General features: G+C 41.7%; 1 protein-coding gene across 1 annotated transcript; it reads right to left on the bottom strand.

Moving 5' to 3' along the window:
• Positions 1-1,434: 1,434 nt before the first annotated feature.
• Positions 1,435-25,653, bottom strand: LOC132108456 (calcium-activated chloride channel regulator 1-like). The gene is made up of 14 exons (XM_059515164.1): positions 25,465-25,653; positions 25,221-25,358; positions 24,965-25,115; positions 24,737-24,842; positions 24,483-24,651; positions 9,680-9,907; positions 9,310-9,534; positions 8,048-8,228; positions 7,836-7,942; positions 7,536-7,751; positions 7,059-7,323; positions 6,817-6,963; positions 2,844-3,062; positions 1,435-2,656 (listed from the first exon to the last, which is right to left on the bottom strand). The coding sequence occupies exons 1-14, from the start codon at positions 25,612-25,614 to the stop codon at positions 2,217-2,219; spliced, it is 2,742 nt and encodes a 913-aa protein (XP_059371147.1). The 5' UTR covers positions 25,615-25,653; the 3' UTR covers positions 1,435-2,216.
• Between the last annotated feature and the right edge of the window lie 735 nt (positions 25,654-26,388).

Below are 26,388 nucleotides of genomic sequence, written 5' to 3' on the forward strand. Positions count from 1 at the left end.
GGCCTAAGTGTTTTGAAAGTAGTTATGCTTACCGCAGGCTCTACACTTTCTCATCTCTCTTCTGATCCTCCGTCCTCACTATCATCATCTGCCACAGGAGCTGATGAAGGTCAGAAAACATATATTTTGACACAGTTTACAGTGTCTGCTTTAAGGGCCTGGTTCTATTTTTTCACGCTATTTATCTGCAAATTCCTTGCGTTTCTTCTCCATCTTTTTTTACAGATACACACTGACACTGCTGCCGCTCGCTCACTCGTTTAAAGTTGTGATTGGGCCAGCCCAGTGTCAATCAAGAAAAGAGCCAATGGGCCGCTGATCTACATGTTTCATGGGCTGGTCTGTCAGAAAAAAAAACTAACACTGACTTTGACCAATGCATTACACCGGCACAAACCCAGCGCCGCCAATTAAGCAAAACAAAACAAAACGAATGGGCCGCCGATGTACAAATTTTATGGGCCGTTAAAAAAAAAAAAGTATGAGTATGAGATATATCGGCCCAAAAAGCACTTCGGCCCACTGGGCAAATGCCCGGTATGCCCAATGGCCAGTCCAGCCATGTACACAGAGGGAAATTACATCTGTATTTTATTTTTATCATTATAATTAAAATGTTTCGCTATAGGCAGCAAAGCATTTTCAGTTAGTTGTTATTTTACCTCTTTCCAGTCACAGAGCACTTTATTTTGAGAGCTGTTAGAGTGAGTGAACATCTGTAACTTTTGTTTTGGGGGAACTGTAAAGCTTAATAAATGATTTTTTTTGTGTGTGTGTGTTTATATATATAAACACACACACACACACACACACACACACACACTCACTGACCACCCTGCTAGTACTGGGTTGGACCCCCTTTTGCATTCAGAACTGCCTTAATTCTTTGTGGCATAGATTCAACAAGGTGTTGGAATCATTCCTCAGAGATTTTGGTCCATATTGAAATGATAGCATCACACAGTTGCTGCAGATTTGTCGATTGCACATCCATGATGCAAATCTCCCGTTCTACAAAATCCCAAAGGTGCTCTATTGGATTGAGATCTGGTGACTGTGGAGGCCATTTGAGTAAAGTGAACTCATTGTCATGTTCAAGAATCCAGTCTGGGATGATTTGAGCTTTGTGACATGGTGAATTATCCTGCTGGAAGTAGCCATCACAAGATGGGTACACTGTAGACGGACATGGTCAGCAACAATACTCAGGTAGGCTGTGGTGTTTAAACAATGCTCAATTGGTACTAAGGGGCCCAAAGTGTGGCAAGAAAAATATCCCCCACACCATTACACCACCAGCTGCAGGCTGAACCGTTGAGACAAAACAGGGTGGATCCATGCTTTCATGTTCTTTAAGCCAAATTCTAACCCTACCATCTGAATGCTGAAGTAGAAATCGAGACTCATCAGACCAGGCAACTCCAATTTTGGAGGTTTTTGTTTTTTTTAATTACCCAACACAGATTTAAGTTACAGTTTACAGAGTACAAGAAACCCTTAAACCTTCATTTGATTGTATTGTTGTTTGTTTCTGAAGTCATTCTATTCTGACCTCTGACTTCAACAAGGCATTTTTGTCCACACAACTGCCACTCACTGGATATTTTCTCTTTTTCAGACCATTATTTGTAAACACTAGAGATGGTTGTGCATAAAAATCCCAGAAGATCAGCAATTTTTGAAATACTCAGACCAGCCAGTCTGGCACCAAAACCCATTCCACATTCAAAGTCACTTAAATACCCTTTCTTCCCCATTCTGATGCTAGGTGTGTCATTTATTTATTTGGAAAAAGAAAAGAAAGAAAATTAACTATGAAAATCAACACTTGATATTACAGGTAACATGGTCACAATGTAATGTTATTCAACCACACACAGAAGCAGAACTCAGCAAACTCAACAAATGTTACTGTTTTCTAATCAGAAACTGGTCGTCTTCCACCAGGGGTGCTTGAAAGCAGAATCAATAATTGAGGCACAGACAGTTCAGGACTTGTTTTGTATTACAGAGGACAATTGTACACCAAACTGAATAATTATGAAAATATATAGTGTCAGTCCACAGAATCCTACGTAATAGAGAAAAACAGAAATCCTTCATAATAATCTGTGCAAGATTACACATACTGCAAAAATATAAAAAAATTCTGTTTGATGGAATTGATTATGTTTTAACGCTGCTGGATGTACATATGTATACCCCCTTATGTCAAATTAGGCATAATGATTGTTTTGACCTTCGTTTGCGATAATTAATGCCATATCACTCTGAGCAGAGCGTTTTCTGCGTTTCACTGCACACACGACTAAAACAATAATAAAACATAAGACCACAGTTACCACACACAGAGAAATTACGAGAACTGCCAAGTTCATGTCTGGGTTTGATATTTCTGAAGATATCGGAGCAGGGAGGATTTTTGAAGCTTGAGCAATGTTGGAGGTTTCAGATTTCGCATTTTGTTTGTCCTCCGACTTAACTGCAAAGAAGAGTGTGGTGCCATTTTGGATTGTGATATTGAGATTGAATGAATGCTGTTCAACTGATCCAGCCTTCTGAGGTGTGACAGCAGTTGTGTTGACTGAATAACCATTGCTGAAGTTGAATCGAAGCATTTTAAGATCAAAGCTCCACCTGATCTCATAGGATTTAGCTTAAAGGATACCAAAAAAAATAAATAATAAAAAAAAATAATAATAATAATAATAAAAAACATGCAGTGCAAGACAATTAAATGTAAATTATTTCATGATATAACTTTAAAACAACTTTTATTTCGTCAGCAAAGATGTTAAACAAATGAAAAACCCTTAAAAGACTAGTATAATTGTATGATTTACCTGTCCCTTGGTCGAGGTCTTCACCAGGAGCTGTCCAGTTGAGAAGCACAGTGTCCTCCTGGATCTCAGCACTCAGATCTGTGATTCTGTTAGGAGGGAAATTTGGTGGAGCTGTGCCTGATAATTTCACCTCAAAACTTTCTCCGGTGTCTGTTCTGGTAAAGTTTCCAACATCAAGTGGTTCTTCAAAAACAGGAGGCTTTGGAGGGTTCAGCTGCACTACAATTGAAATTAGAGGAACCACCTGAATTTATTATTATTATTATTATTATTATGTTTTTCTCCACACAACTTTATAGGTAGTTACAGTATGCAGTGAGCATGATTTCACCTAGTACAACACGTTCCTGGATCAACATCCTTGTTGATCCTGGAACAACATTCCAATCAACCAATCAGAATTCAGATATAACTTTTCAGTAAATATCTGTTTTAGGCTTAAAATCAGGGTTAGGTGTTTCTACACTCTTGTTATAATCAGATATAATTTCCTACTGATTTTACAAATAAATTATGGGTAGGGTTAGGTTTGGGGGTAGGGATTGGGTTAAATCTATATTTTTAATAATAATGTTTATCCAGAATCAACAAAAGATGTTGATCCAGGAACATGTTGTACTTGGCAAAATCATGACGACTGTATATTGCCATTTATACAACAGTTAGTTCGAGTCATTAATTCATTGACTCTTTCTGCGGGTTACACCAATAAAGTATATTCATGAGTGAATAACTAAATCATTAACATAAATGTTTTATTCGAAACAGGAACAAAAGTTTATGATTGACAAGCTGCATTCCAACTGACATGTTCCCTAATTAGTGTTTACCGCTCTCTAATCACTAAGCTCAGCATTTCTGTAGAAGTCCACTTGAAAAATGTGTTTATTTGGGACACCCCATAATGCTATCAAACATACCACATGAAGAGTTTGTGGTATGAAGACATACTTCTTTGATTCTAAATATTTAATCAATATAATTTGTCATACTATTTTTTTTAAATATCTAATATGAAAATAAATGTAGTTTGGTTATATATTTCATTTAATTTGATCATATTGTAGAACCTAATTTAAAGGGATAGTTCACCCAAAAATGACATTTTATTTTTATCTGCTTACCACCAGGGAATCCAAGATGTAGTTGACATTGTTTCTTCAGTAAAACAGAAATTGAGATTTTTATAACAAACAGTTTTCTGTCTTTCAGTCATATAATGCAAGTGGATGGGAATCACAGCTAAAACATAAAAAAAAAACCTATCCCTGGCTAAACTATCCCTTTAAGATGGCACAATAGCCTGTTAAGTTTTAATTGAGGACTGAGGAATCAACTATGTATAAGAGCAATGTCAATCTTGTTATATATATATATATATATATACATATATATATATATATATATATATATATATATATATATATATATATATATATATATATATATATATATATTATATATATATATATATATATATATATATATATATATATATATATATATATATATACAGTATATAGTTCAGTCATCAATCTCTATTGGTGCAGGCTGACGGTTGTTAACGTAACTGATGATATTCAGAGAGTTAAATGACTTGGCGCAATCTGATTCATCTGGTTCATGCAGCCAGTTAGCTTATTCCGTTGCATTTATATGGTTGGCTAGCATTTACTTGAGATTCTTGCAGCACATTTTCAGAGTTTCTCTGAAACTTAACAGCTAACTTTGATAAGTAAACGGTCTTCACTCTGATTTCAGTGCATTATTGCATTGGTCAGATTTACATTTTTAAATTACCTTTTTTAGAAAACATACAAGTTGTAAAATTAAGGGCAGGGTATTCATGAGAGGAGTAATTACTAAGCATGTCTTGTTCATATAACTGCAGTATAGCAAACGTTTTTTCTGGTTCATGTATGTGTGAGAATACAATGTCAAGCGTCGCAGATTTTAGAACAGTAAAGTCAATTGGGGTTTACCTTATTTGCCCAAAATCTCCAATGCTTTTAATATATTTTGTGGGGATTCATTTCTACATTAACCGCAAATGGAATGCTTCCAAATGTACACCTCACTAGTGGGGTTGGTTTGCAGTTGACGTTTCACCATTGTTCACAGTTTTTTTTCAGAAACGTATAACCATCTTTCATAAATGTCATACTGTCAACAGCTTATCTATTTAACCATAACAACTTAATGAGCAACAGAAAATAGTATACCCACTTATACATGCCGTATTGCAATGCACTCAATAAGTTGAGCGCTCACTCTTAAAGGGGCCACATCTCTATTTCACTTGCTACCTTGGATCAGCAACAGTGAGGAGTTCATTATTGAAGTCATGTTTAGGGATAGTTTAAAGATAAATAATAATTTCCAATCAGTAGCCCATGTACAATGTAGCTAATAGTAGGACACTCTTAAACTTGAATTACTATTTGTGTATTCAGTTGGGCTTAAAGCAATTATAGTACTTTCATGGAGAGTAGCAGCAGTATCATAGAATTCAGATTGTATTAGCGAATTGTTAAAAGCAGTATGCAGCGGCAGCAGAAATTATCTGCTTGCATGAAATTTCAGTGATAACAAATAGGGTAAGTGACTTTTATTACTTTGTTTATTTAACAGATCGTGCACAGATTTTGCGAACTCTTCAAAGCGAAATAGGTATTATTTGTTTGTGTTTCCTTGTTTAATAAAGACACTTATATAATTCTAAGTACTTTCATGTAGCTGTAGCCAGGGTCGTCGGACTGGGGGTAAAACCAGTACTGATTACCAGGGCCCCAAAGGAAGAGAGGGCCCTTGAAAAGTCTGGAATATATATTTGCAAGGGGAGGAGGGCCCATTAGGACTGCCTATGCATAGGGCCTGGGATCTTGTGCAGCGCCCCTGGCTGTAGCAGCAGTACGCAGCTATTCAGCAATTTTTAGCGCATTTAATAGCAGCAGAATGGCATAGCTAATTCAGATGAAATTTTAGAAATAATATTAGCAGCAGTCTGCATAGCAACCAATTATTACTGCTAATACAGCAGGGGCTGCAGAAAGTACTTTAGTTGCATGTAATTTCAGTGATAATGCATGGATGGGCTACAGCAAATTTATGGATTGTAGAAGCAGTATCCATAGAATTTCAGATTGCGTTAATAGCTAATCATTAATAGCAGTATGCAGAGCAAATAAAATTATGCTTTTAGTTGTGGCAGCAGTACGTAGACCATAGTTTCTGGAGTTTCAGTAACTAAAAATGGATGGTACTATCTGAACTCTTTAAGTGAATAGGCATAATTTAATAATTCAAGGGGCAGCACCCAGGTTCACATTGCTAAGGCATTTGTCAATTTATCTGGGCTTCATTTGCCCAAAAACACATTTAACAAAGGTCACTAGTTTTAGCTACCTGGTCAACCGATCAGGTACAAGCAGCATAGGCCTACAAAGGCCTGATAATTGCTGTTGTAACACTTACAGGATGATCAAATCCTTGTTTTTAATAGTGACCAAACATTTAATTCAAATATCCACTTAATCTTTAATTTTTGGCCACCTTTTTTGAGATAGAAATGCTAGCCTCTATAATTTCTTCAGCAAACATGTGTGGACATCACAACCCTCACAAAAACTTATGCTTGGTTTTATTGAAGTAAAAATTTCTTTTGTGTCATTTTCGAATGCTTGAGACTATAAAATCAATAAGACAATTTTAGTAAAATCATAGCCACAGGCAACTGTCTAGCTACAACTGCATTATGTAAATAATACAATTTAATTACTATTTAGTGATTTACTTTTATATTTTATTAAAGTTCTATTTTGACCCCTATAGTATGTTTTTTTTTTTTTCATAATAATTTGGGGAGGGGGCACAACAATAGAAATCTGCTTAGGGCACGCATTTGGCTAGCAGCGGCCCTGTCCATAACCATGCTAAAATCTTCTATGAGATGTGATGTGATCTCAGGGTTTACCGTTTATCACACATCCAGGTACGTATAGGACACCAAATTTGGTTTGTCCATCTTGATTCGTCACTCTTACTTTGAGGCTGCTTCTCCCATTTATCATCTGTATGAAATATCTGGAATAGATTCCATCATCTTGAAAAGCATCAGCTCCTGTAAAAGATGGTTCTCTGACTTATTAGCGGAAGTTTGGAAAAGTACCTTACACTTTATTCTTTTCAATTAATATTTTATTTTGGTTAATTTACCCGCTCCATTGTCCAGCAGTTGTAATGTATGTACGTAGCCAGTTTCCGACTCCATTGTAGCCCACACTTCAGCATTTATTACAGGCCTGTAATTCTGACTAACCTCAGCAAACACTATCATGGGTTTAGTGCCATCACAGAACTTCTGATTCATGCGGGTTTTGACAGTGATAGGAGGAACATCAGCTTGTGTTGCTTGACTTGTTACTGTTAGCGTCAAAGCCTGAAGTAGTGCAGTTTGGATACTGAACTTCCAGTCCCCATGCTACCAAACATAAGAGTAAAACCATATCAGTAAGGGTTTGCTGTAAGTGCATCAGCTGAATCATCAGTAATAATATCCTTCTCATTTTGAAGTTGTTGTTGAATGTTTATCTAATACTCTTGATGCCTTTTATTGTGTTAAAATAATAGGCCTACATGTTAATGGTTTGAGCTATAAGCATAACAGATAAATGGTTCATATGGTTATCATACCTCTGCAGTTCCTGAAATTTTTAAAGTGACGGTTTTCTGTGATCCATCTTGACTCATATTTGTCTGAGTATAGACTGAGCCACTTGGTGACTGAATGTAAATATTAGGAAAACTTATTTCATAGATTATTACAAAGCTGGTTTTGTTCCCAACAGTCCGATCCACTGATATGGTCCCATTGAACCAACCAGATGTTTTTACTCCAATACTCTCTAGCTAAAGCAATGATAAAAAATGACTATGATTAATTACACTCTCAGAGTAATAAATGTATTGTGGGCAAGGGAAAACTTGACAAACCTGAACTGGTTCGTTTGTGTAATCTCCAGTTGATAATGTAATTGAAGCAAATGCATCCATTAACTGGTTAGATGTGGTCTTATCATTGGTTGATAAAAATTTCCCCCCTGTTTTCAACATGGCACATTTTTGCATTTAATAATAAACTGCATTTAATAATAAACTACACTGAGATTGTTACATTTAGTTATTAATTGTGTGATATCACTTACCAGTTTTGTTTGCCATTTCTGTCAGTACATGAGATGCACTATTGCCAAAAGCTAGTGTGTGTATAATGGCACCGCTTTGTATTGCAGATGGAACACAATCAGCAATGTTGTCCGTTGCCTGACCATCTGTCAGAAAAACGATTTCATCTCCTAATGCATCCCCATTGTCCTCTCGAAGTATCTGAAGAAAAAAGGATCACTGACATTCAAGATTTTTATTTGTCACATACACAATTATATAGAGCATATATAACCAGCAGTAAAATGTGAGTGGCATAGAATAATCTCTATATATTTCATACATCACTGTAATAATAAAACCTTCCTAATCATCGGCAAGAAGGAGGCGGGAACCGGCGGACAATCAAATGAAAGACTTTAATAACAAAATAAACACAAAACAGTGCATCAGCCCCTCACGGACGACTGATGCGCACAAATAAAAATCAAAACATAAAATAAAGCCCAGGCCTGGTCCTCTCTCGTCCTTTACTGTCGTCGCTCCAGTTTTATATCCTTCCATCTCCTCCGTGGGACCCGAGACTGGTGGGTCGAACAGGTGTCGTTCATTTACCAATCACTCCACCAGCCTCGCTCGTTCCCACATCCCTTGGCCCCGCCCCACTCGTCACATACCCCCATCGCCCCTCGCAGGCCGGGGGGTACTCCCCAGACTGCGCTCTACTCCCCCCCCACCCCCACCCCCACCCTCCGGGGGGGACCGCTCACGGGGACCTGCAGGAACCTGGGGGTAGGACAGACGAGGCGAGAGAAAAAGGAGATGGAAAGAGGAGCGACAGAGACGAAAGAGGGGAGAGAGGAAAAAAAAAAATTCGGTTCCCAGACGCACTGCTGCTCGGCCCTCCACCAGCTGGGTGATCTCCTCCGCGGTGGACGGCGACGGCTCCTCCGGTTTTGGGCAGCCGAAGGAGGTGGGAACCGGCGGACAATCAAATGAAAGACTTTAATAACAAAATAAACATAAAACAGCGTATCAGCCCCTCACGGACGACTGATGCGCACAAATAAAAACCAAAACATAAAATAAAGCCCAGGCCTGGTCTTCTCTCGTCCTTCACTGTCGTCGCTCCAGTTTTATATCCTTCCATCTCCTCCGTGGGACCCGAGACCGGTGGGTCGAACAGGTGTCGTTCATTTCCCAATCACTCCACCGGCCTCGCTCGTTCCCACGTCCCTCGGCCCCGCCCCACTCATCACAATCACAAACATAAAAATCCATGCTAGTACAATTAATATAGTACCTGTAAGCCTTGACTAAGGCCCAAGCACATGTTTGTCGATCCATCTGCTACTTTTGGCAACAATTTGATAAGATTCTCTCTTGTGGTGTCACTGTCAATAGTAGTCAATTTTCTCAGAGTAGAAGCCATAGTACTAAACTGTACAATTCCAACACTGGCTTGATCCTCAATGATGTTCCGCAGGAAATGTGTGGCAGCCTGTTGAAGTTGAAGAATTCTAGAGCCCTAGAAAATGGGTAAAATCAACAACATTTGTTTCTTACGGTTTCAAAATTAGTTATCAAACTTTCATTCCAAAGCATTGGTAACATGAAAAGGTTGTCATGGTAGGATGTTTGTTTTCAGACAGTTAATGTCTGTTATCACATACTCTCATGCTTCCTGAGACATCAAGGATGAGGCAAACGGCCCGTTTCTTTCGCTGCACAAGTTTGAAAGATGGTGGTGGTGGACGGGACTGTAGTGGTTTCAGAGAACGAAGTGCGTCTTTATCCACAGAATCCTCAAATATTACAGTCCATGTTGCTTTGCCACATTTTTTATTTTGCATGTTTGGAGCTTCATAATTGTGCTCATTTTCTTGACAAAATGCAGTCACCTGAAAATAGGATTTCCTTTATAAATAAAAGTGCATTAAACAGAGTAAGCATCTCAAATAATTTCAAAATACCCATTTCTGTGACTTTCTGCATTTCTGACAAACCTGAGCAGATATCAGGAAAGAGATAAAGTTAAAGTGACTGCAACATGAATCAATCATGCAGATTATGCAGTGTTACTGTTTATTGTTTCACTCTTTGCAGCTGATTTTATTCGTGAGGTTGCATTTGTTTTCTCTTTAGACATTTGGTTATATTGTGAGCACATCTTTTAGTTAATATATTTTGGTGGCTGTCCTTCTGCTGCTTATTTAGTGTTATGACTCCTTTCTTTTTTTTCTTTCTTTTTTTTTTTTTTTTTAGCATACTGCAGTCATCAATGCATTATTGCCATCAGTTGGTGACTGAAAACAGAGTCCCTTCTCCTTCCCAGCCACAATAGAGCTAGGAGCCCAAGCAGCGCAGAGTGTTCAGCTCCTCTGCTTGCATCTCCAGCATCATGCAGCCTATAGAAAGAGAAGCATCTCTGCTAACATTCATAACTCTGCACTTTCTCTTATACTATACTTCCATACCTGTCCACATACATACATCTTGCACATTCATACCAGTATATGCTTTCTTGTTTTATATTTTATATATTATACCTGTACTTTATTATTGCTGAATCAATGCAGTCACAATATTATAACCTATATCTGAATCTAATATATTTTTAATGTTAACTATTTTCACTCTACCCTCTATACTTTTTATTGTAACCACTTTCTCTCTTCATCATACTTTCTACAGTTAAAAATCACGTTCAACAGTTTCATCATGTAAATATCACTCACAGAATCCTCTTGGATGTTTAGATATTAAATTAAGCATTTTGTTGAGACCTGTAAACCCCATTCTTAATCTTGAGATTATTTTCCTGTCTCCTATTTCTTCCAATACTTCTTCCTCTTCCAACATTTTCTTTTTGTATTGCATGTAAATGCCTCTCTTTAGTCTCATTATCCCAATACTGCTGCCATCTATGTAACACTCTCTCTTTTTTTACAGACTTAATTTCTCTCATACTATGTGCTAATTAAATTTTCCACTCATTCATCTACAATTCCTGACTAATTTCCCCCTGTCTTGTGTAAGGACTTTTAAGTAACTTCCTCTGGTGCATTCTTGTATTCATAGTTTTTTTCTGTTAGTTTGCCCTTCATTGTTCTCAAGATTTTCTTGTCAGACAATTACTGTGTCAAATAAACCAAATTTGCATAACTCATATAGAGCTGAAAACCAAAATATTAACTGTCATGGATGTACTGTGTATTTACTGATAAATCCATTATTTTGTAGGGAGTGACAGCCCCAATAGCTTAACAAATCTGAGACAGAAAGAGAATTAATTAGTTAATCAATCAAGTCATTGGGTTTAGAGGGTGACACAGGAGTGGATTTTCAAATCTGTCCCATCCCACTCCCACAAAAAAAAATCCCGTCCCATTCCAATCCTACGGAGCCCCTCTGGTCCCACTTTGCCAAAAAAAAAAATATATATATATAACTAACTCGTGGCCTCAAGATACTAACTCGTGGCCTCAAGATACTAACTCGTGGCCTCAAGATAAGTTAACTCGTGGCCTCAAGATACTAACTCGTGGCCTCAAGATAAGTTAACTCGTGGCCTCAAGATAAGTTAACTCGTGGCCTCAAGATAAGTTAACTCGTGGCCTCAAGATAAGATAACTCGTGGCCTCAAGATAAGTTAACTCGTGGCCTCAAGATAAGTTAACTCGTGGCCTCAAGATAAGTTAACTCGTGGCCTCAAGATAAGTTAACTCGTGGCCTCAAGATAAGTTAACTTGTGGCCTCAAGATAAGTTAACTTGTGGCCTCAAGATAAGTTAACTCATGGCCTCAAGATATGTTAACTCGTGGCCTCAAGATAAGTTAACTCGTGGCCTCAAGATATGTTAACTCGTGGCCTCAAGATAAGTTAACTCGTGGCCTCAAGATAGTGAAGTGTCTGACACATGGACCCTTTGTTATTAAACTGAACCTGTACTGTAGTGCAATGTAATACTTCACATTCTGTGCAATATTATCTATTTTAATATTTAGTGTAATATAATTTGCTGCAGTTCTGTTTCTATTTATTTACTAGTACTGTTCAGCACAATCAATTCAATTCTGTTAATACAGTAATGTAAATCTTGTAGGCTGCATATCCATAGTCCTTTATAATTCTTCTTCATATTTTATAGCATATTTTTATACTTTTTACATGTATATAGGCTACTTGTTTATTTACCAACTTCTATTATTATTTATATTCCTTTAAATGTCTTGATGTGCACATCAACTGTGACACAAGAATTGTCCCCCGGGTTATCAATATCAATAAATATCAAAGTATTTCTGATTCTGATTTTTAAGTTAGCCTATAGTAGTGTGCAGACTGGTTCATTAATTATTGAAGTGTTTCACATTTTGGAAAAGCATGTCCGTGTAGCCTATGATAAAACGTCAGAAGAGGGCGTTCTATGCTTAGGTCACGGTACCTCCGTCTGGCTGTATGTATTTATGTGTATTTTCCGGTATTTCCCAGTTGACGGCAAGGAGTTGCGGGACGAGAATGCGTTAGATGATCATATGAATAATTAGCATAACAAGTTAAGCAGGCTAATTCAACGTTAATGGCTATCAAGTCCGATAAAATTTGTAACGTTAGTAACAGAGACTAAGATAGCAGTTACTTGATAACCATTAACGTTGAATTAGCCTGCTTAACTTGTTATGCTAATCGTTAATGCTTCCAGCTCGAACACCTATAGTCTTGCAGTTATCTTAACTCAGTAATTTGCCATCTAACTAAATGTTAACCATTCTAATTAAAACACTCTTACCTCTGTAAAGCCGTCACAATTATTCATATGATCATCTAACGCATTCTCATCCCGCAACTCTTTGCCGTCAACTGGGAAATACCAGGAAATACACATAAATACATACAGCCAGACGGAGGTACCGTGACCTAAGCATAGAACGCCCTCTTCTGACGTTTTATCGTAGTCTACACGGACATGCTTTTCCAAAATGTGAAACACTTCAATAATTAATGAACCATACTGCACACTACTATAGGTTAACTTAAAATCAGAATCAGAATTACTTTATTGATCTTTATTGATATTGATAACCCGGGGGACAATTCTTGTGTCACAGTTGATGTGCACATCAAGACATTTAAAGGAACATAAATAATAATATAAGTTGGTAAATAAACAAGTAGCCTATATACATGTAAAAAGTATAAATATATGCTATAAAATATGAAGAAGAATTATAAAGGACTATATGCAGCCTACAAGATTTACATTACTGTATTAACAGAATTGAATTGATTGTGATGAACAGCACTAGTAAATAAATAGAAGCAGAACTGCAGCAAACTATATTACACTGAATATTAAAACAGATAAAATATGGGCGTATTCAAGCCGCGCGCTTCAGTTTGAATCTGAATAGCGCGTTCAGCGCGGGGGCGTGGTCACATTAGATATAATGAAGGGAGACATGAAAAACAGACATCACGTTGTTTTCATATGGATTACTTTATCACAGAATATCTGTTTTCGGTGGCACTTGTTTAGTTTAAAAGTAGACATGTCAAGCTTTCTATAGATATCTCTCTCATGTCTCTTTGTTGAGTATTCACAGAGTTACAGTTCATTTTAATGACGTGTTTTTAAATGAAGATCAGCGCAGACAAAGGCTGCAGACAGCACACCTTGTTTGTTATCTTTATTTTATAAGTGCACAACGTTTTGTTGTTATTATGTCTGTATCCAAAAAAAGTAGACCCTTTACAGATTCGATTGATGTATTGCTCTTATCTGTACGATTAAAACTGAAAGTGTAATTTAAGTTCTTTTCGGGGTTATCAGGAGAAAATGACTCAAAACGCGTATCCGCGTTAATCGACTCCAGAGGGTTAACTTATCTTGAGGCCATGAGTTAACGTATCTTGAGGCCACGAGTTAACTTATCTTGAGGCCACGAGTTAACTTATCTTGAGCACTCGCGTAGCTACGGGTGGGCCTGGGCCCACCCACCTGTCAGTCAGGCCCATCCAGTCATTGGCCTCACAATGTAGCCTAACAATATTCAACAATAATGTATTTTTGACACGAACATTAGTAAGTTGCTCTGTTTCATTTTAGTTTAACATACTTAGCTAAACTTCAGTGTCCCTCTGTGAAATGTGCTCGTCGTTGTGAAGGGGGGATGGGCTGTTCGCAATCTGACTGCGAAATGCGCTATGCGGGCATTTCATCATCACCATGACAACCAAACAAGAATCAAGAAACATTAAGATTTATTTTTATAGGTCAAGTATTGTGATAAACGCAACAGAAGGAGTAAATTATGTTGCAATTATCACAATACTTTACCTATAAAAATAAATCTTAATGTTTCTTGATTCTTGTTTGGTTGTCATGGTGATTATGAAATGCCCGCATCAGATTGCGAACAGCCCATCCCCCCTTCACAACGACGTGGTGCACATTTCACAGAGGGACACTGAAGTTTAGCTAAGTATGAAAAATGAAACAGAGCAACTTATTAAAGTTTGTGTCAAAAAGACCACGGCCGCCGCAGGAGGAAGATGATGCAGATGTTCAGGAGCCTCAGCCATCAGTCAGTAGTAAGGAGCTGAACAGCTCTGCTTGTGATTACATTAATTCAGCAACTAGAAAAAGAAGTATCAAATGGCAGGGCATTTCCATCACTTGTGGAGGTGCTCGATGCATGCCCATGCGATATCTTTCCAAGAATGAACCGTCTCCTGCGAGTCCTCATCACACTACCAATAACAAGCTGTACTGTCGAACGTTTCTTTTCCACTGTAAATCGGATAAAAACTAGTATCAGAGCAACAATGTTGACACATAGACTGAGCTCTTTGTCCCTTCTCTCATTTGAGAGAGAATTGACTGAATCTTTGGACTATAACGAAGTCATTGCAGTGTTCAACTCAAAGCCCCGTCGTCTCCTGTTATAAGCGCATCAAAAGTAAGCCAGTCTACGTTTACTATGTACACTAGTTGCCTAGTTAATGTTGTTATATAACGTGGTTTATGTGGCCGCTGAGCCAGACCAAGCATTGTTTTTACACACTGTCCACTACTGTCCTGCTGATTTAATGATGGTGTTTTTTGCATCTGTCAGATGCGCGTGTGTGTGTGGTGTGGCCGCGCGCAGTGGAAATGCTTATCGTTATGTTCTTAACACTGCTTATGATGACATGATACATGCTTGTGCTCTCATTAAACTGTGGTATTCAAGAAGCAGGTGTACTGTAGTTGTGTTGGCCTATTTTGATAACAGATGCATTTTAGGCTGTGCCCACCTGATTTTCTCTTGGCCCACCTACTTTGTGATTCCTGGCTACGCTACTGATCTTGAGGCCACGAGTTAACTTATCTTGAGGCCACGAGTTAACTTATCTTGAGGCCACGAGTTAACTTATCTTAAGGCCACGAGTTAACTTATCTTGAGGCCACGAGTTAACTTATCTTGAGGCCACGAGTTAACTTATCTTGAGGCCACGAGTTAGTTATATATATATTTTTTTGACAAAGTGGGACCAGAGGGGCTCCGTACAATCCTCCGCGCTGAGAGCGTTTAATAATCACTACGCTGCGCGCGCACTGATACCAGAAACACCGCTCCGCCTTCCTCCGTGGATAAAGTATTTCAGTGTATTTCGATGTTATGTTCATTACGTAGCCTAAATTAAAATAAAAAAAATAAATAAAATAACATTTTCAGAGTTTCAAAGTGGCTTAGGCTATTGTGTGTAAACTTTTTTTTTATCACTCCCGACTTTTAAAAAACCCGCTCCTCGCTCCACTCAGATACTTTGGTCCACTCAGATACTCTGGTCAGGTGAATGCGAACCTCAGAAAAAGCACAGGTCAGAGCAGCGTGCAAATGAAACATTTAAAAGCACATGTGAATGAGAGAGTAACTCTAGCGCTGAGTTAACACTGCTGTGAATGATGTGGTGTTGTTAGTAGGAGCCAGAACTGCAGCTGATAGAATGTGCGCTGCAGCACAATAGTAGCTACTACATTTCTTCAAAAGCAGATTGTAGAGACATTTTTAACATCCACGATCAAAAATCTTCATATCGCACACCCCTAGTTTATAGTTTATTTATATAAAAGGTAGGCTATATTTGTGTATAAAGTTGGGGATCCAACTGTATTCCCGGTCCTGCCCACTCCCGCTGACATTTTTTCCCGTCCCGTCCCAGTCCCGTGATTAATAATGATTTTGTTCCCAATCATGCGGGAGTTTGAGTCATTCCTTCATCACGTGATAGCCCCATAAACTAAACCTATGCTGTCTGAGCCGGAAAGAGAATTGATTAGTTCATCTTTCGAGTCTTTCGAGTTGTTCTTTTGTCACGTGATGTGACAGCATTGGATAAAAAAATTTATTTCCTTACAAACGGGTGCATAGTTATTATTATTATTATTATTATTATTATTTACTCTTACAGTTTTTGGTGTCAAATTTCTGCTTTTTATTTCTTACAGTATATAAATGTGTGAATTCCTGTCATGGTGGTTCTTTTTCATAACACTGAATGCATTGGTTAATTAAAGGGCTGTCACGTGATGAATGAAAGTATAACATGGAGTCAGAGACATTCAAATCCATTTGCAGTAATTTAATTTCAAACAGGCAGTAATCCAATAACAGTGTTTACAAGTGTGTAAAGGGATATCCAGAATCAGTAACAGTACCAGGCAGAGGTCGGGGCAGGCGGCAGAAAATCAAAGGCGGTATACACAATCCAATATCAGACACGGAAGGAACATACACTAGGAAAACCACTCGGAAATGCTAGACAGGGCTAAACAAGACTTCGCAATCATTGAGAGTCCAAACACAGCATATATAGGGGAGTGTTAATGGGGAACACCTGTTGGTGATTAGCCCTAAGCACGGGATTATGGGAAATGGAGTTGGAAATGGAAATGGACACCAAATGCAAGAGTCCTGAGTAGAGTGCTCTCTACTGGACTTAATGGGAATATCAGCTGACGATCGTGACAGAACGACTCGAAAAACATGAAGACTCGATAGATGAACTAATTAATTCCCTTTCGAGCACAGACTGCATTTGTTTAAAGGTGCATTCGACTACATGCAGTGCCACCAAACCAATCGGAATCGGACTTGAAAGAGTGCATGCCAGATAGAAATTTTGTCCAACTTGAGATGGCGCCAACGCCACACGACTATCACGAGAGCATTTCGAGAGCAGCCGGCAGACTCAGCCGCCGCAGTTTCAGCTATTTCACGATTGGCCAGAATCACCGATCAAGTGTGTTTTGGGTTATTGGAACCTTTTCAGTTCCAATAATGGCCACAAATCTGTGTTTTTAGAATGGTAAAAGCTTTTTTATTGTAGTCGCACTGTTGTATTGTGTCAAGTTTATCATACAACACTGATTAAAAGATATACACCCCCACTTTATTAGTAATTAAATAGTATATGATTATGTTGAACTTTATTCTTGAAAAACTGGCGCTGTATTAAGCAGTATATAAAAAGTGTTTCTGTTTCTCATGGAAATGTTTCTGAAACATCTGTGTATTTGTCAAATATTGCATTTAATTCACTTCATCTGTGATAAAGTATGCAAACACCACGTGAGTGTCACTAATGGCAGCATAATATGTCCGGCTTGACAGCTCCATTTTCAACTCCTCCCCTGACTGCTCTCATCGATCGCCGCCTGTAGCCGTGCTTCAAGTTGATTGCACCTAATGTTGTGGGGCTGTCAAGTGATGAATGAATGACTCGAAAACCCGAAGATCCGAAAGAGGTGAACTAATTTCAGTACAGAACCCATAGTATGTTGTGCATGCGCGACTGAACGAATCATTCCCTGAGACGACTCGTTCATTCTGAGTCACATTAAAGATTTGGTGAATGAGCAAATTTTTTAAGAACGACACATCACTATTATTTAGAAGACGACAACAAACAAAAGTTATGTCTGACACAGAGAAAGGGACCGATGTATATACTTCTAACATGTTTGGTTGGTAAAATAAATGGTGTAAATTAAAATCTGAGTCACAGAGTGTCTTCTGTGATTCTGGAATGGATGTATTCTTGAGTATATAAGGTAACAATAATATATTAAGATAACCTTGTTTGAAATGGGTTTGGCTAAAAGAAAACGTACTCGGTTACTAACGTAACCTCGGTTCCCTGAGATGAGGGAACGAGTACTGCGTAAGCTAGCTTACGCTATGGGAAAAGGTCCCCTTTTCTCGAGAATATGAAGCCAAAAATTATCCTTAATTTTTAATAATGTAAAACGCAGTGCTGCAGCACAGCAGACCTAAGCGAAGCGGCTCGCGTGCTTATTGGCTGTGCTGTGGCAACTGCAGCAACCTATGGTGAGGCGGCGGAGAGGAACGAACCAATGGGGGCGCTTCGCGCCCATTGGACGTCAGAGATCACCCGATCCGAGCACATAGCATGGCAGGTTACGCAGTACTCGTTCCCTCATCTCAGGGAACCGAGGTTACGTTAGTAACCGAGTACGTTCCCTTTCGAGAGTACTCTCGTACTGCGTAAGCTAGCTTATGCTATGGGAACACAATGTAAAACGCCGTGCGTGCTCGGGAACTTCGACCTGTCACAGCCCGAGGCGAGAGCCCGGGGCTTTATAGCAGGAGAAATCCCAGTCCCAACAGACAACCTTAGTGAGCTTTATATAGGGAACGAAAAAAGGGGGACGTGATAAGGCTTAGCACGTCTATATAGAAAGTACCCTGGCCTGCAGGGCAGGGACTTGCAGATTATAGAATCTAATAAATGTGGACGGAGAGGCCCAGCCTGCCGCCGCACAGATATCATCCAGTGGTATCCCGCAGGACCACGCCCATGATGAGGCCATACCTCGGGTGGAATGGGCTCTGATGCCGAACGGGCAGCGAAGGCCCTTAGATTTGTAAGCCAGCGAGATAGTGTCTACTATCCATCGCGATAGGCTTTGCTTCGTGGTGGCGAGACCTCGGGTGCGCCCACCAAAGCATATGAAGAGCTGGTCCGACCTCCTGAATGAGGCGGAGCGCGCAATATAGGTTTTGAGAGCCCTGACGGGGCAGATGAAGCTTGTGTTGCTTTCGTCGCTTTGCGAGGAAAGGGCTGACAGCGAGATGACCTGTGCTCTGAACGGTGTTGAGAGCACCTTGGGGACATAGCCGTGTCTTGGTCTGAGAATGACTCTGGAGTCATTAGGCCCAAATTCGAGACAGTCAGCGCTTACAGATAGCGCATGTAAATCTCCCACTCGCTTGACTGAGGCCAGAGCCAGTAGAAAAGCGGTTTTGAACGAAAGAAGCTTCATGTCGACAGACTGAAGCGGTTCAAAAGGGGGGCCCTTTAAGGCCTCTAGGACCGTAGACAGGTCCCAGGAAGGGATTGAAGGGGGTCGGGGAGGGTTCATCCGACGAGCTCCCTTAAGGAAACGAATGACCAGTTCGTTTTTTCCCAGTGATAGGCCGGCCACCGGAGCATGAGAAGCTGCAATGGCTGCCACATACACTTTGAGCGTAGACGGGGATCTGCCCGCATCTAAACGCTCCTGTAGGAAGGAGAGTATCTCCGTCACGTCACATAAGTGAGGGTCTAGGTTCCGTGTCCGCACCAGGTGGAGAACACTGACCATTTCTGCGCGTAAAGGCGCCTGGTTGAGGGCGCTCTGGCTTCCGTAATGGTCTTTAACACTCCCTCAGGGAGGTTCCCGGGTACCCGTTGAGGGGCCATACATGAAGGGCCAAAGTTCGGGGTGGGGATGCCAGAGCGCGCCCTTCAGCTGCGTGAGGAGATCTTTCCGCAGCGGTATTGGCCATGGGGCTGTACTGGACAGCTGCATCAGCTCGGAGAACCAAGGTTGGGTCGTCCAGAGTGGGGCTACTAGCAGCATAGCACATCTGTTCTTCCTGACCCGATCGATGACCTGCGGTAGCATCGCGACCGGTGGGAAGGCATAAAGCGGGCGTCTGGGCCAATCGAGGGCCAGCGCGTCCCTGCTCTTTGAAAAATATATTGGGCAATGAGCGTTGTCTTCTGAGGCGAAGAGGTCGACCTCTGCCCTGCCGAAGATGCTCCACATCAACTGAACCGTTTGTGGGTGAAGAGACCACTCCCCAGGGGGAACATTCGCCCTGGAAAGCATGTCCGGGCCCCGGTTCAGGATGCCAGGTACATGCGCTGCCCTTAGCGAGCGCAGGTTGTAATGTGCCCATGTCAGAAGACGTTCGGTCAGGGTGTGCAAGGTTTTTGACCTGACACCACCCTGGCGATTTATGTAGGCCACCACTGACATGTTGTCTGATCTGACCAGAACGTGGTGGCCCTTTAAAAATGGGAGGAAAGCTTTCAGGGATAGTTCGACCGCTATCATCTCCAGACAGTTTATGTGTAACAGTCGCTCCGGGCTCGACCAGAGGCCGGAGGCAGACCTGCCCTCGTACAGGGCGCCCCAACCGAGGTTGGATGCATCTGTCGAGACTACTTTCCATTTCGAGACAGCGCCCGTGCTTACGCCTAACTGATACCAGTTGGCTATTTTCCAAGGGGCCAGAGCTGTGATGCAGCCGTGGGTCACCTTGATGCGCGCGTGGCCGGAAATCCAGGCGCGCGCTGGAACACGGTCTCTCAGCCAGCGTTGTAGTGGGCGCATGCGCAGCAGGCCCAGTTTGAGAACCGCAGAGGCTGATGCCATCAGACCTAGCATTTCTTGAAATCGTTTGAGCGGGTAAAGAGACCCGGCTTTGAACGACACGGCTAGATGCTGAATAGTGAGAGCGCGCTGTGACGTCAGACGCGCTGTAAATGTCACAGAGTCTATGTCTATCCCCAAAAAGGAAATCCTCTGGCTGGGAGACAGAGCGCTCTTGACAGTGTTGATCGTGAGACCCAGGCATTCTAAATGGCTGATGATCCAGGATCTGTGTGTCGTCAGTAGTTCCTCGGAATGGGCTAAAACTAGCCAGTCGTCGAGGTAGTTCAATACTCGCACTCCCCGCATTCTCAGGGGTGCGAGAGCGGCATCCATGCACCGTGTAAACGTACGGGGCGCTACGGAGAGGCCGAATGGAAGAACCATGTACTGATAAGTCTGCCCCTCGAAGGCGAATCTCAAGAATGGCCTGTGATGAGGTGCTATTTGAATGTGAAAGTAAGCGTCTTTCAGATCCACTGAGAAAAACCAATCCCTCTGGCGAATTTGCGCGAGTATTTGTTTGGTAGTTAACATTTTGAACGATCGCGTCATAAGCGCTTTGTTCAAACGTCTGAGATCTAGGATGGGTCTGAGACCGCCATCCTTTTTTGGTACGAGGAAGTAGCGGCTGTAAAAGCCTGACTCGCGCTGCGCAGGGGGGACAGTTTCTATCGCCCCTTTTGCAAGAAGGTTTATCAGTTCGGCGCGAAGGACGTGTGTCATTTCGCTTTTCACTTTCGTTTCGACCACGGCGCGAAAGCGCGGCGGTCTGCGAGCGAACTGGAGCGAGTAACCTCGTTTTATAATATTCAAAACCCAATTTGATATGCCGGGGATGGCCTGCCATGCAGCGGCTCGTGCGGCTATGGGTTGAATGTGCTTCGGGCACTGGCCGCCTGTTATGAGGGGACCAGTAGCTCGAGTATGCTGTGCTTGGGACACTGTGGTGACAGCGTTTATTTGTAGGGTTGCGCACTGAGAAGTGGGCACGCGCGCTACATTTAGAGCACCTCCGGCGCGAGCGGGAAGGTGGGCATGAAAGGGGACCCGAGTGTGTTTTTGTGACACTTGGGGGAGTGTGTATACATGTAGGGGTGCGTACTGTGTAGTGGGCACACTGCCTACATAGAAAAAGCTCTTTTTGTGCTTTATTGAGGTCGCCGTGAAAGCGGCGTTTGTGTGCAGGCGTGCGTGCATTGTAACAGGCTCGTTTACTGCAGTATAGACAACTCCAACCGCCTTTAGTGAGGGGATTGGAGGAAGTATGTGAGGTTTCTTGTGTGGTGGTCCGGCCGCGGCGGGACTTAACCACGGTCTTTTCAGCACGAAGGTCAGGAGGGCTTCGGAGGCTCGGGGTTCAGCACAATCCTGGGCCGAGGTCCCCGTCTCCCTGGCGGTTTGCGGCTCGTAGAGCGAGAGCGGTGCTGGGTTTTGGTCGCTGGGCGAGACTGTAAGTCTGGCTTCGATGGCTTCGAGGTCTGAGGGGGCGGCGCATTTCTACGGCGTCCCGCAGCAGAGCTAGAGCGTTTCGGCAGGAAGTGTCTCATTGCTTGTGACGTCTTCTGAGCCTCAGTGAAGCGTTCAGCGAAACCCTTAACCGACTGGCCAAAGAGGCCGGAAGGAGAGATAGGAGAGTCAAGAAAGGCGATTTGTCGGCGTCTTTTATCTCCGTGAGCGTGAGCCAGAGGTGTCGCTCTAAAACAGGGAGGCTTGCCATGCTTCGGCCGATCGCTTGTGCTGTGGTCTTTGTCGCACGCAGGGCTAGATCAGTAGCGCTGCGGAGATCTTTAAAATCATAGGTATCTGGGGCAGACTCGTCCAGGTTACGGAGAAGTCTGGCCTGAAAAACCTGAAGCACAGCCATGGTGTGTAGAGCCGAAGCAGCTTGACTAGCGGAGGTGTATGCTCGGCCAGCGAGAGCTGAGGTGGTGCGGCACAGTTTGGATGGATGCACAGGCTTCGACCGCCATCCTGCGGCTGAGGGCGGGCAGAGGTGTGCAGCAATTGCCTCCTCGAGAGGGGGGAGGCTCTCGTAACCGTGGTCTCGGGCACCGTCGACAGAGGAGAGCGCTGACGAGACAGAAGTTTTCAAACGTGCGGAGAATGGGGCTTTCCACGACTTCGTGAGTTCATCATGAACTTCCGGGAAGAAGGGGGCGTTTCTCTGCGGAGGGGCCGAAGGGCGCCCCTGCAAGAACCATTCGTCCAGCCTGCTTTTAGCGGGCTCGTCTGGAGGAGACCAGTCGAGCTGAAGGTCGCTGACAGCCCTTGTAAGCACGCGAGTAAGCTCCGCGTCGATATCAGCGCGTTGTCCGGTGCAGCTGGGGGCTGTAGAGGGGGGGGGGGGGTCCGCAATGGAGCCCGACCATTCCTCACTACTGGACGCGGCGAGAGAAAGGCTGTCGTGTCTGTCTTCTTCCGCCTCAGGCGCTCCGAAGGAGAAGGGGGCGCTGGTGAGCAGAGACTGGCGCTGCTCGTCCACGAAGAGGACAGGCAAAGGAGAGAGAGCGGGCGAGGCACGCGGGGAGTGTTCCGGCGTGAGCTCGCGTGTAGCAGTGTGCTCAGGCATTCTCTGATCGCGGCGTTTCTTACGCGGCACTTGAGAGAGAAGAGGCGGAGCGGGTGGAGCGTCGTGGCTGGTTTGAGCTAATCGAGCCCGCAGGGTCGATATAGCCATGTTGTCGCACTCAGGGCAGCCGCCCTTGGAGAGTGCATTCTCAGCATGCTCGCGGCCCAGGCAGGAGACACAGAGGATGTGGCGGTCCTTGCTGGGCAGAGGGCCTCGGCAGGAAGCGCAGGCCCGAGGCATTTGAAACAACGCCTCGAAATTTGCTCTTTTGCGAAAAAGTGTGATGCAGCGGCAAACACACTTAGCTTTTTAAAGGATATAGTCACGCCGGATGGCGCAGCAGGAAGCGAATGCTGAAGGCGGCGTCGGGATGAAGCACGAGCCGACGTCCTCAGATCTGCGTTGCAGTGCTATCCCGCTGAGAGGCTTTTCGACGGCGTGTAGAGGCTTCTCCGGTGAAGACAGCGAAGTGCAGGTGAGATCGCTGAAGGAGATGAAATCTGATCCCTATGGCAAAGCGGCGGCTTATATAGTTCCAGCCACGCCTATTTTGGCGCGCTCTGACGTCCAATAGGCGCGAAGAGCACCCATTGGTTCGTTCCTCTCCGCCGCCTCACCATAGGTTGCTGCAGTTGCCACAGCACAGCCAATAAGCGCGCGAGCCGCTTCGCTTAGGTCTGCTGTGCTGCAGCACTGCGTTTTACATTATTAAAAATTAAGGATAATTTTTGGCTTCATATTCTCGAGAAAAGGGGACCTTTTCCCATAGCGTAAGCTAGCTTACGCAGTACGAGAGTACTCTCGAAAGGGAATGTTGTTTTCATCTATACTACTAGGTACTAAATGTCATCAATTTCCATGGATAATTCTGATTAAAATAAGATTAAAATGCTCAGACTTTTAGTTGACTAAAACTTGACTAGACTAAAAAGAGTATGAACATGACTAAAACTAATAAAAACTTAAATGACAGCTTCACACAAAGACTGGACTAAAATTCAAATTAAAACAGGCCACCAAAAAACAAAGATGAAGACGATTACAAGTGCATACAGGAACATGGATTAGACATGCCCTGAGTGATCCATTTGATCCAGACCACAATATCTGCATGAATAAAACTATGAAAAAAGCTCATAGTTTGTTGATATTTGTTACTGTATTCATGTGTGACATGTGTGCAATCAGTACTTACGGCATCCAGACCAGGTAAGAACATAATTGAGCTGTTTATGATTTGATTTCTGTCAAGAAAAAACTTGCACCCTTTGGTAGGTAGTGAAGTTTGTGGATCAATGTGGCACTGTTGAACAGATCCTTCAGCAGTAACTTCATAAAACTGACCTTTAATGTTTTTGCTACACCTAAATATAAGCAGGAAAAAGTGGTTGAGATCATTTCCAAGAAAATCATATGATTTTTAATCATATGCTTTCTTTTTGTTATCACCTTGTAGCTTCAATTAGGCCATTAGAGTGGTAAAATGGCTTTTCTCCATTGCATTCGTCAAACACACCCCATCTCAGATGAGCCCATTCATGCACAAAGACCCTTCCTGCAAACAAAATAGCAAACTGCTTATAAAACAAACATAATACTGAATTAATAGAGCTTTCCAACTTTTTTTCTATTTCATGATAAATATTTAAGTGTTGAAGGAATATAAATAATATTCACCTCTTGATCCATAAAGCTCAATTAAAGTGTCATTCAGGAGGTATTCTGGAGTGAAATGAATGTACTCTGCCTCAGCTCCACATTCTCCATACTGATTAGTGTATGGTTCAAATCCGTAAGATGGATTAGCATTATCAATTCTTATTTTGGCCTGTATTTCACACAGAATTGGTCTGAGAAGCATCCTATGCAAGTGAAGTCATTTATTTGTTAACAATATTTGGCAGGCAAGATAAAATGGCATTATTCTCTGTACCTTTCCAAAGGACTCTGTTCTTGCTTTGGTAAAGTTTGTACCATTCCAATGAGGTGGGATTAGTATTGTAGCTTCTCTGAAATATACCTTTCCATCCAATGCATCATAAAGGTAAAACGACCCCTCAGTGACCATCTCCTGTCAGAAGAAGTGAAAAGATAAAATTTGAAAATATATAAAAAAAAAACCCTAAACCATTGAAGTACATCTAGTTTATTAAATAGACAAAACAGTACATATTCACCTTGATTTTATCAACAAGTCTGTTATCCTGTGGTACTTTTGAACTGATTGCAATGACAGTGTCAACATAACCATTTCCATCTAGTTTGATTCCAGTGGAGGTGGACAACAGCAACATCCATAATAAGACAAACACCGTACGTGAGTCCATAACTCTGGAGTACAGATGAACAGCAACCCCCGAACCCTGTTTTGAACAATGTCAAGTCAAATAGAAAGAATCTTTACTGGCATGAAGTGATGGTATCAAACATATTTCTGTCAGGAAAAAAATGTCATCACATTGTCAAAATGTTTATGGCACTACTAATTTTTAATACTGTTTTGCTTTGCATTCCTATATTCATTTCTGTGCAGTCCTCTCTGTTGGTAAACTGCATATTCAACAACGAAGATAACTTATTAAAGAAATAGTTCACCCAAAAATGAATATTTGCTGAAAATGGTACTCATCCTCAGGCCAACCAAGATGTACTGTAGATGAGTTTGTTCCTTTATTTAAATAGATTTGGAGAAAGAGCAAATTGAAGCTTTCAAATTAATATGCATTAATGATGAATTTGTTTTTTACTAACACACAAAACACCAGTTTATAGACTGAAGTCATTTCTATTAGTTTTGGATTATTGTGATGTTTTCATCAAGGACATAGGTTTAATTCCCAGGGAAAGCAAAATGTGTTCTTTGAATGCAATATAAATCCCCTTAAATAAAAGTGTCTGCATAAATGTAAATGACTGTCAAAGCAGCTTTACAGTGTTAAACAGGATTTATTAGGTCAATGTTGGGACACAGATAATTGTAACTGGCTACCACAGTCATGTTGTCAAAACAGACCAAGACATGGTGCACCTTTAAAGTCCCCAACATGAATGATGTCACTACTCACTGTTTGTTCAGAGAGCGTTCAGGCATAATCCAAACT

This window comes from Carassius carassius, chromosome 28 (genome assembly GCF_963082965.1).
Source record: "Carassius carassius chromosome 28, fCarCar2.1, whole genome shotgun sequence".
Lineage (NCBI taxonomy): Eukaryota > Metazoa > Chordata > Actinopteri > Cypriniformes > Cyprinidae > Carassius > Carassius carassius.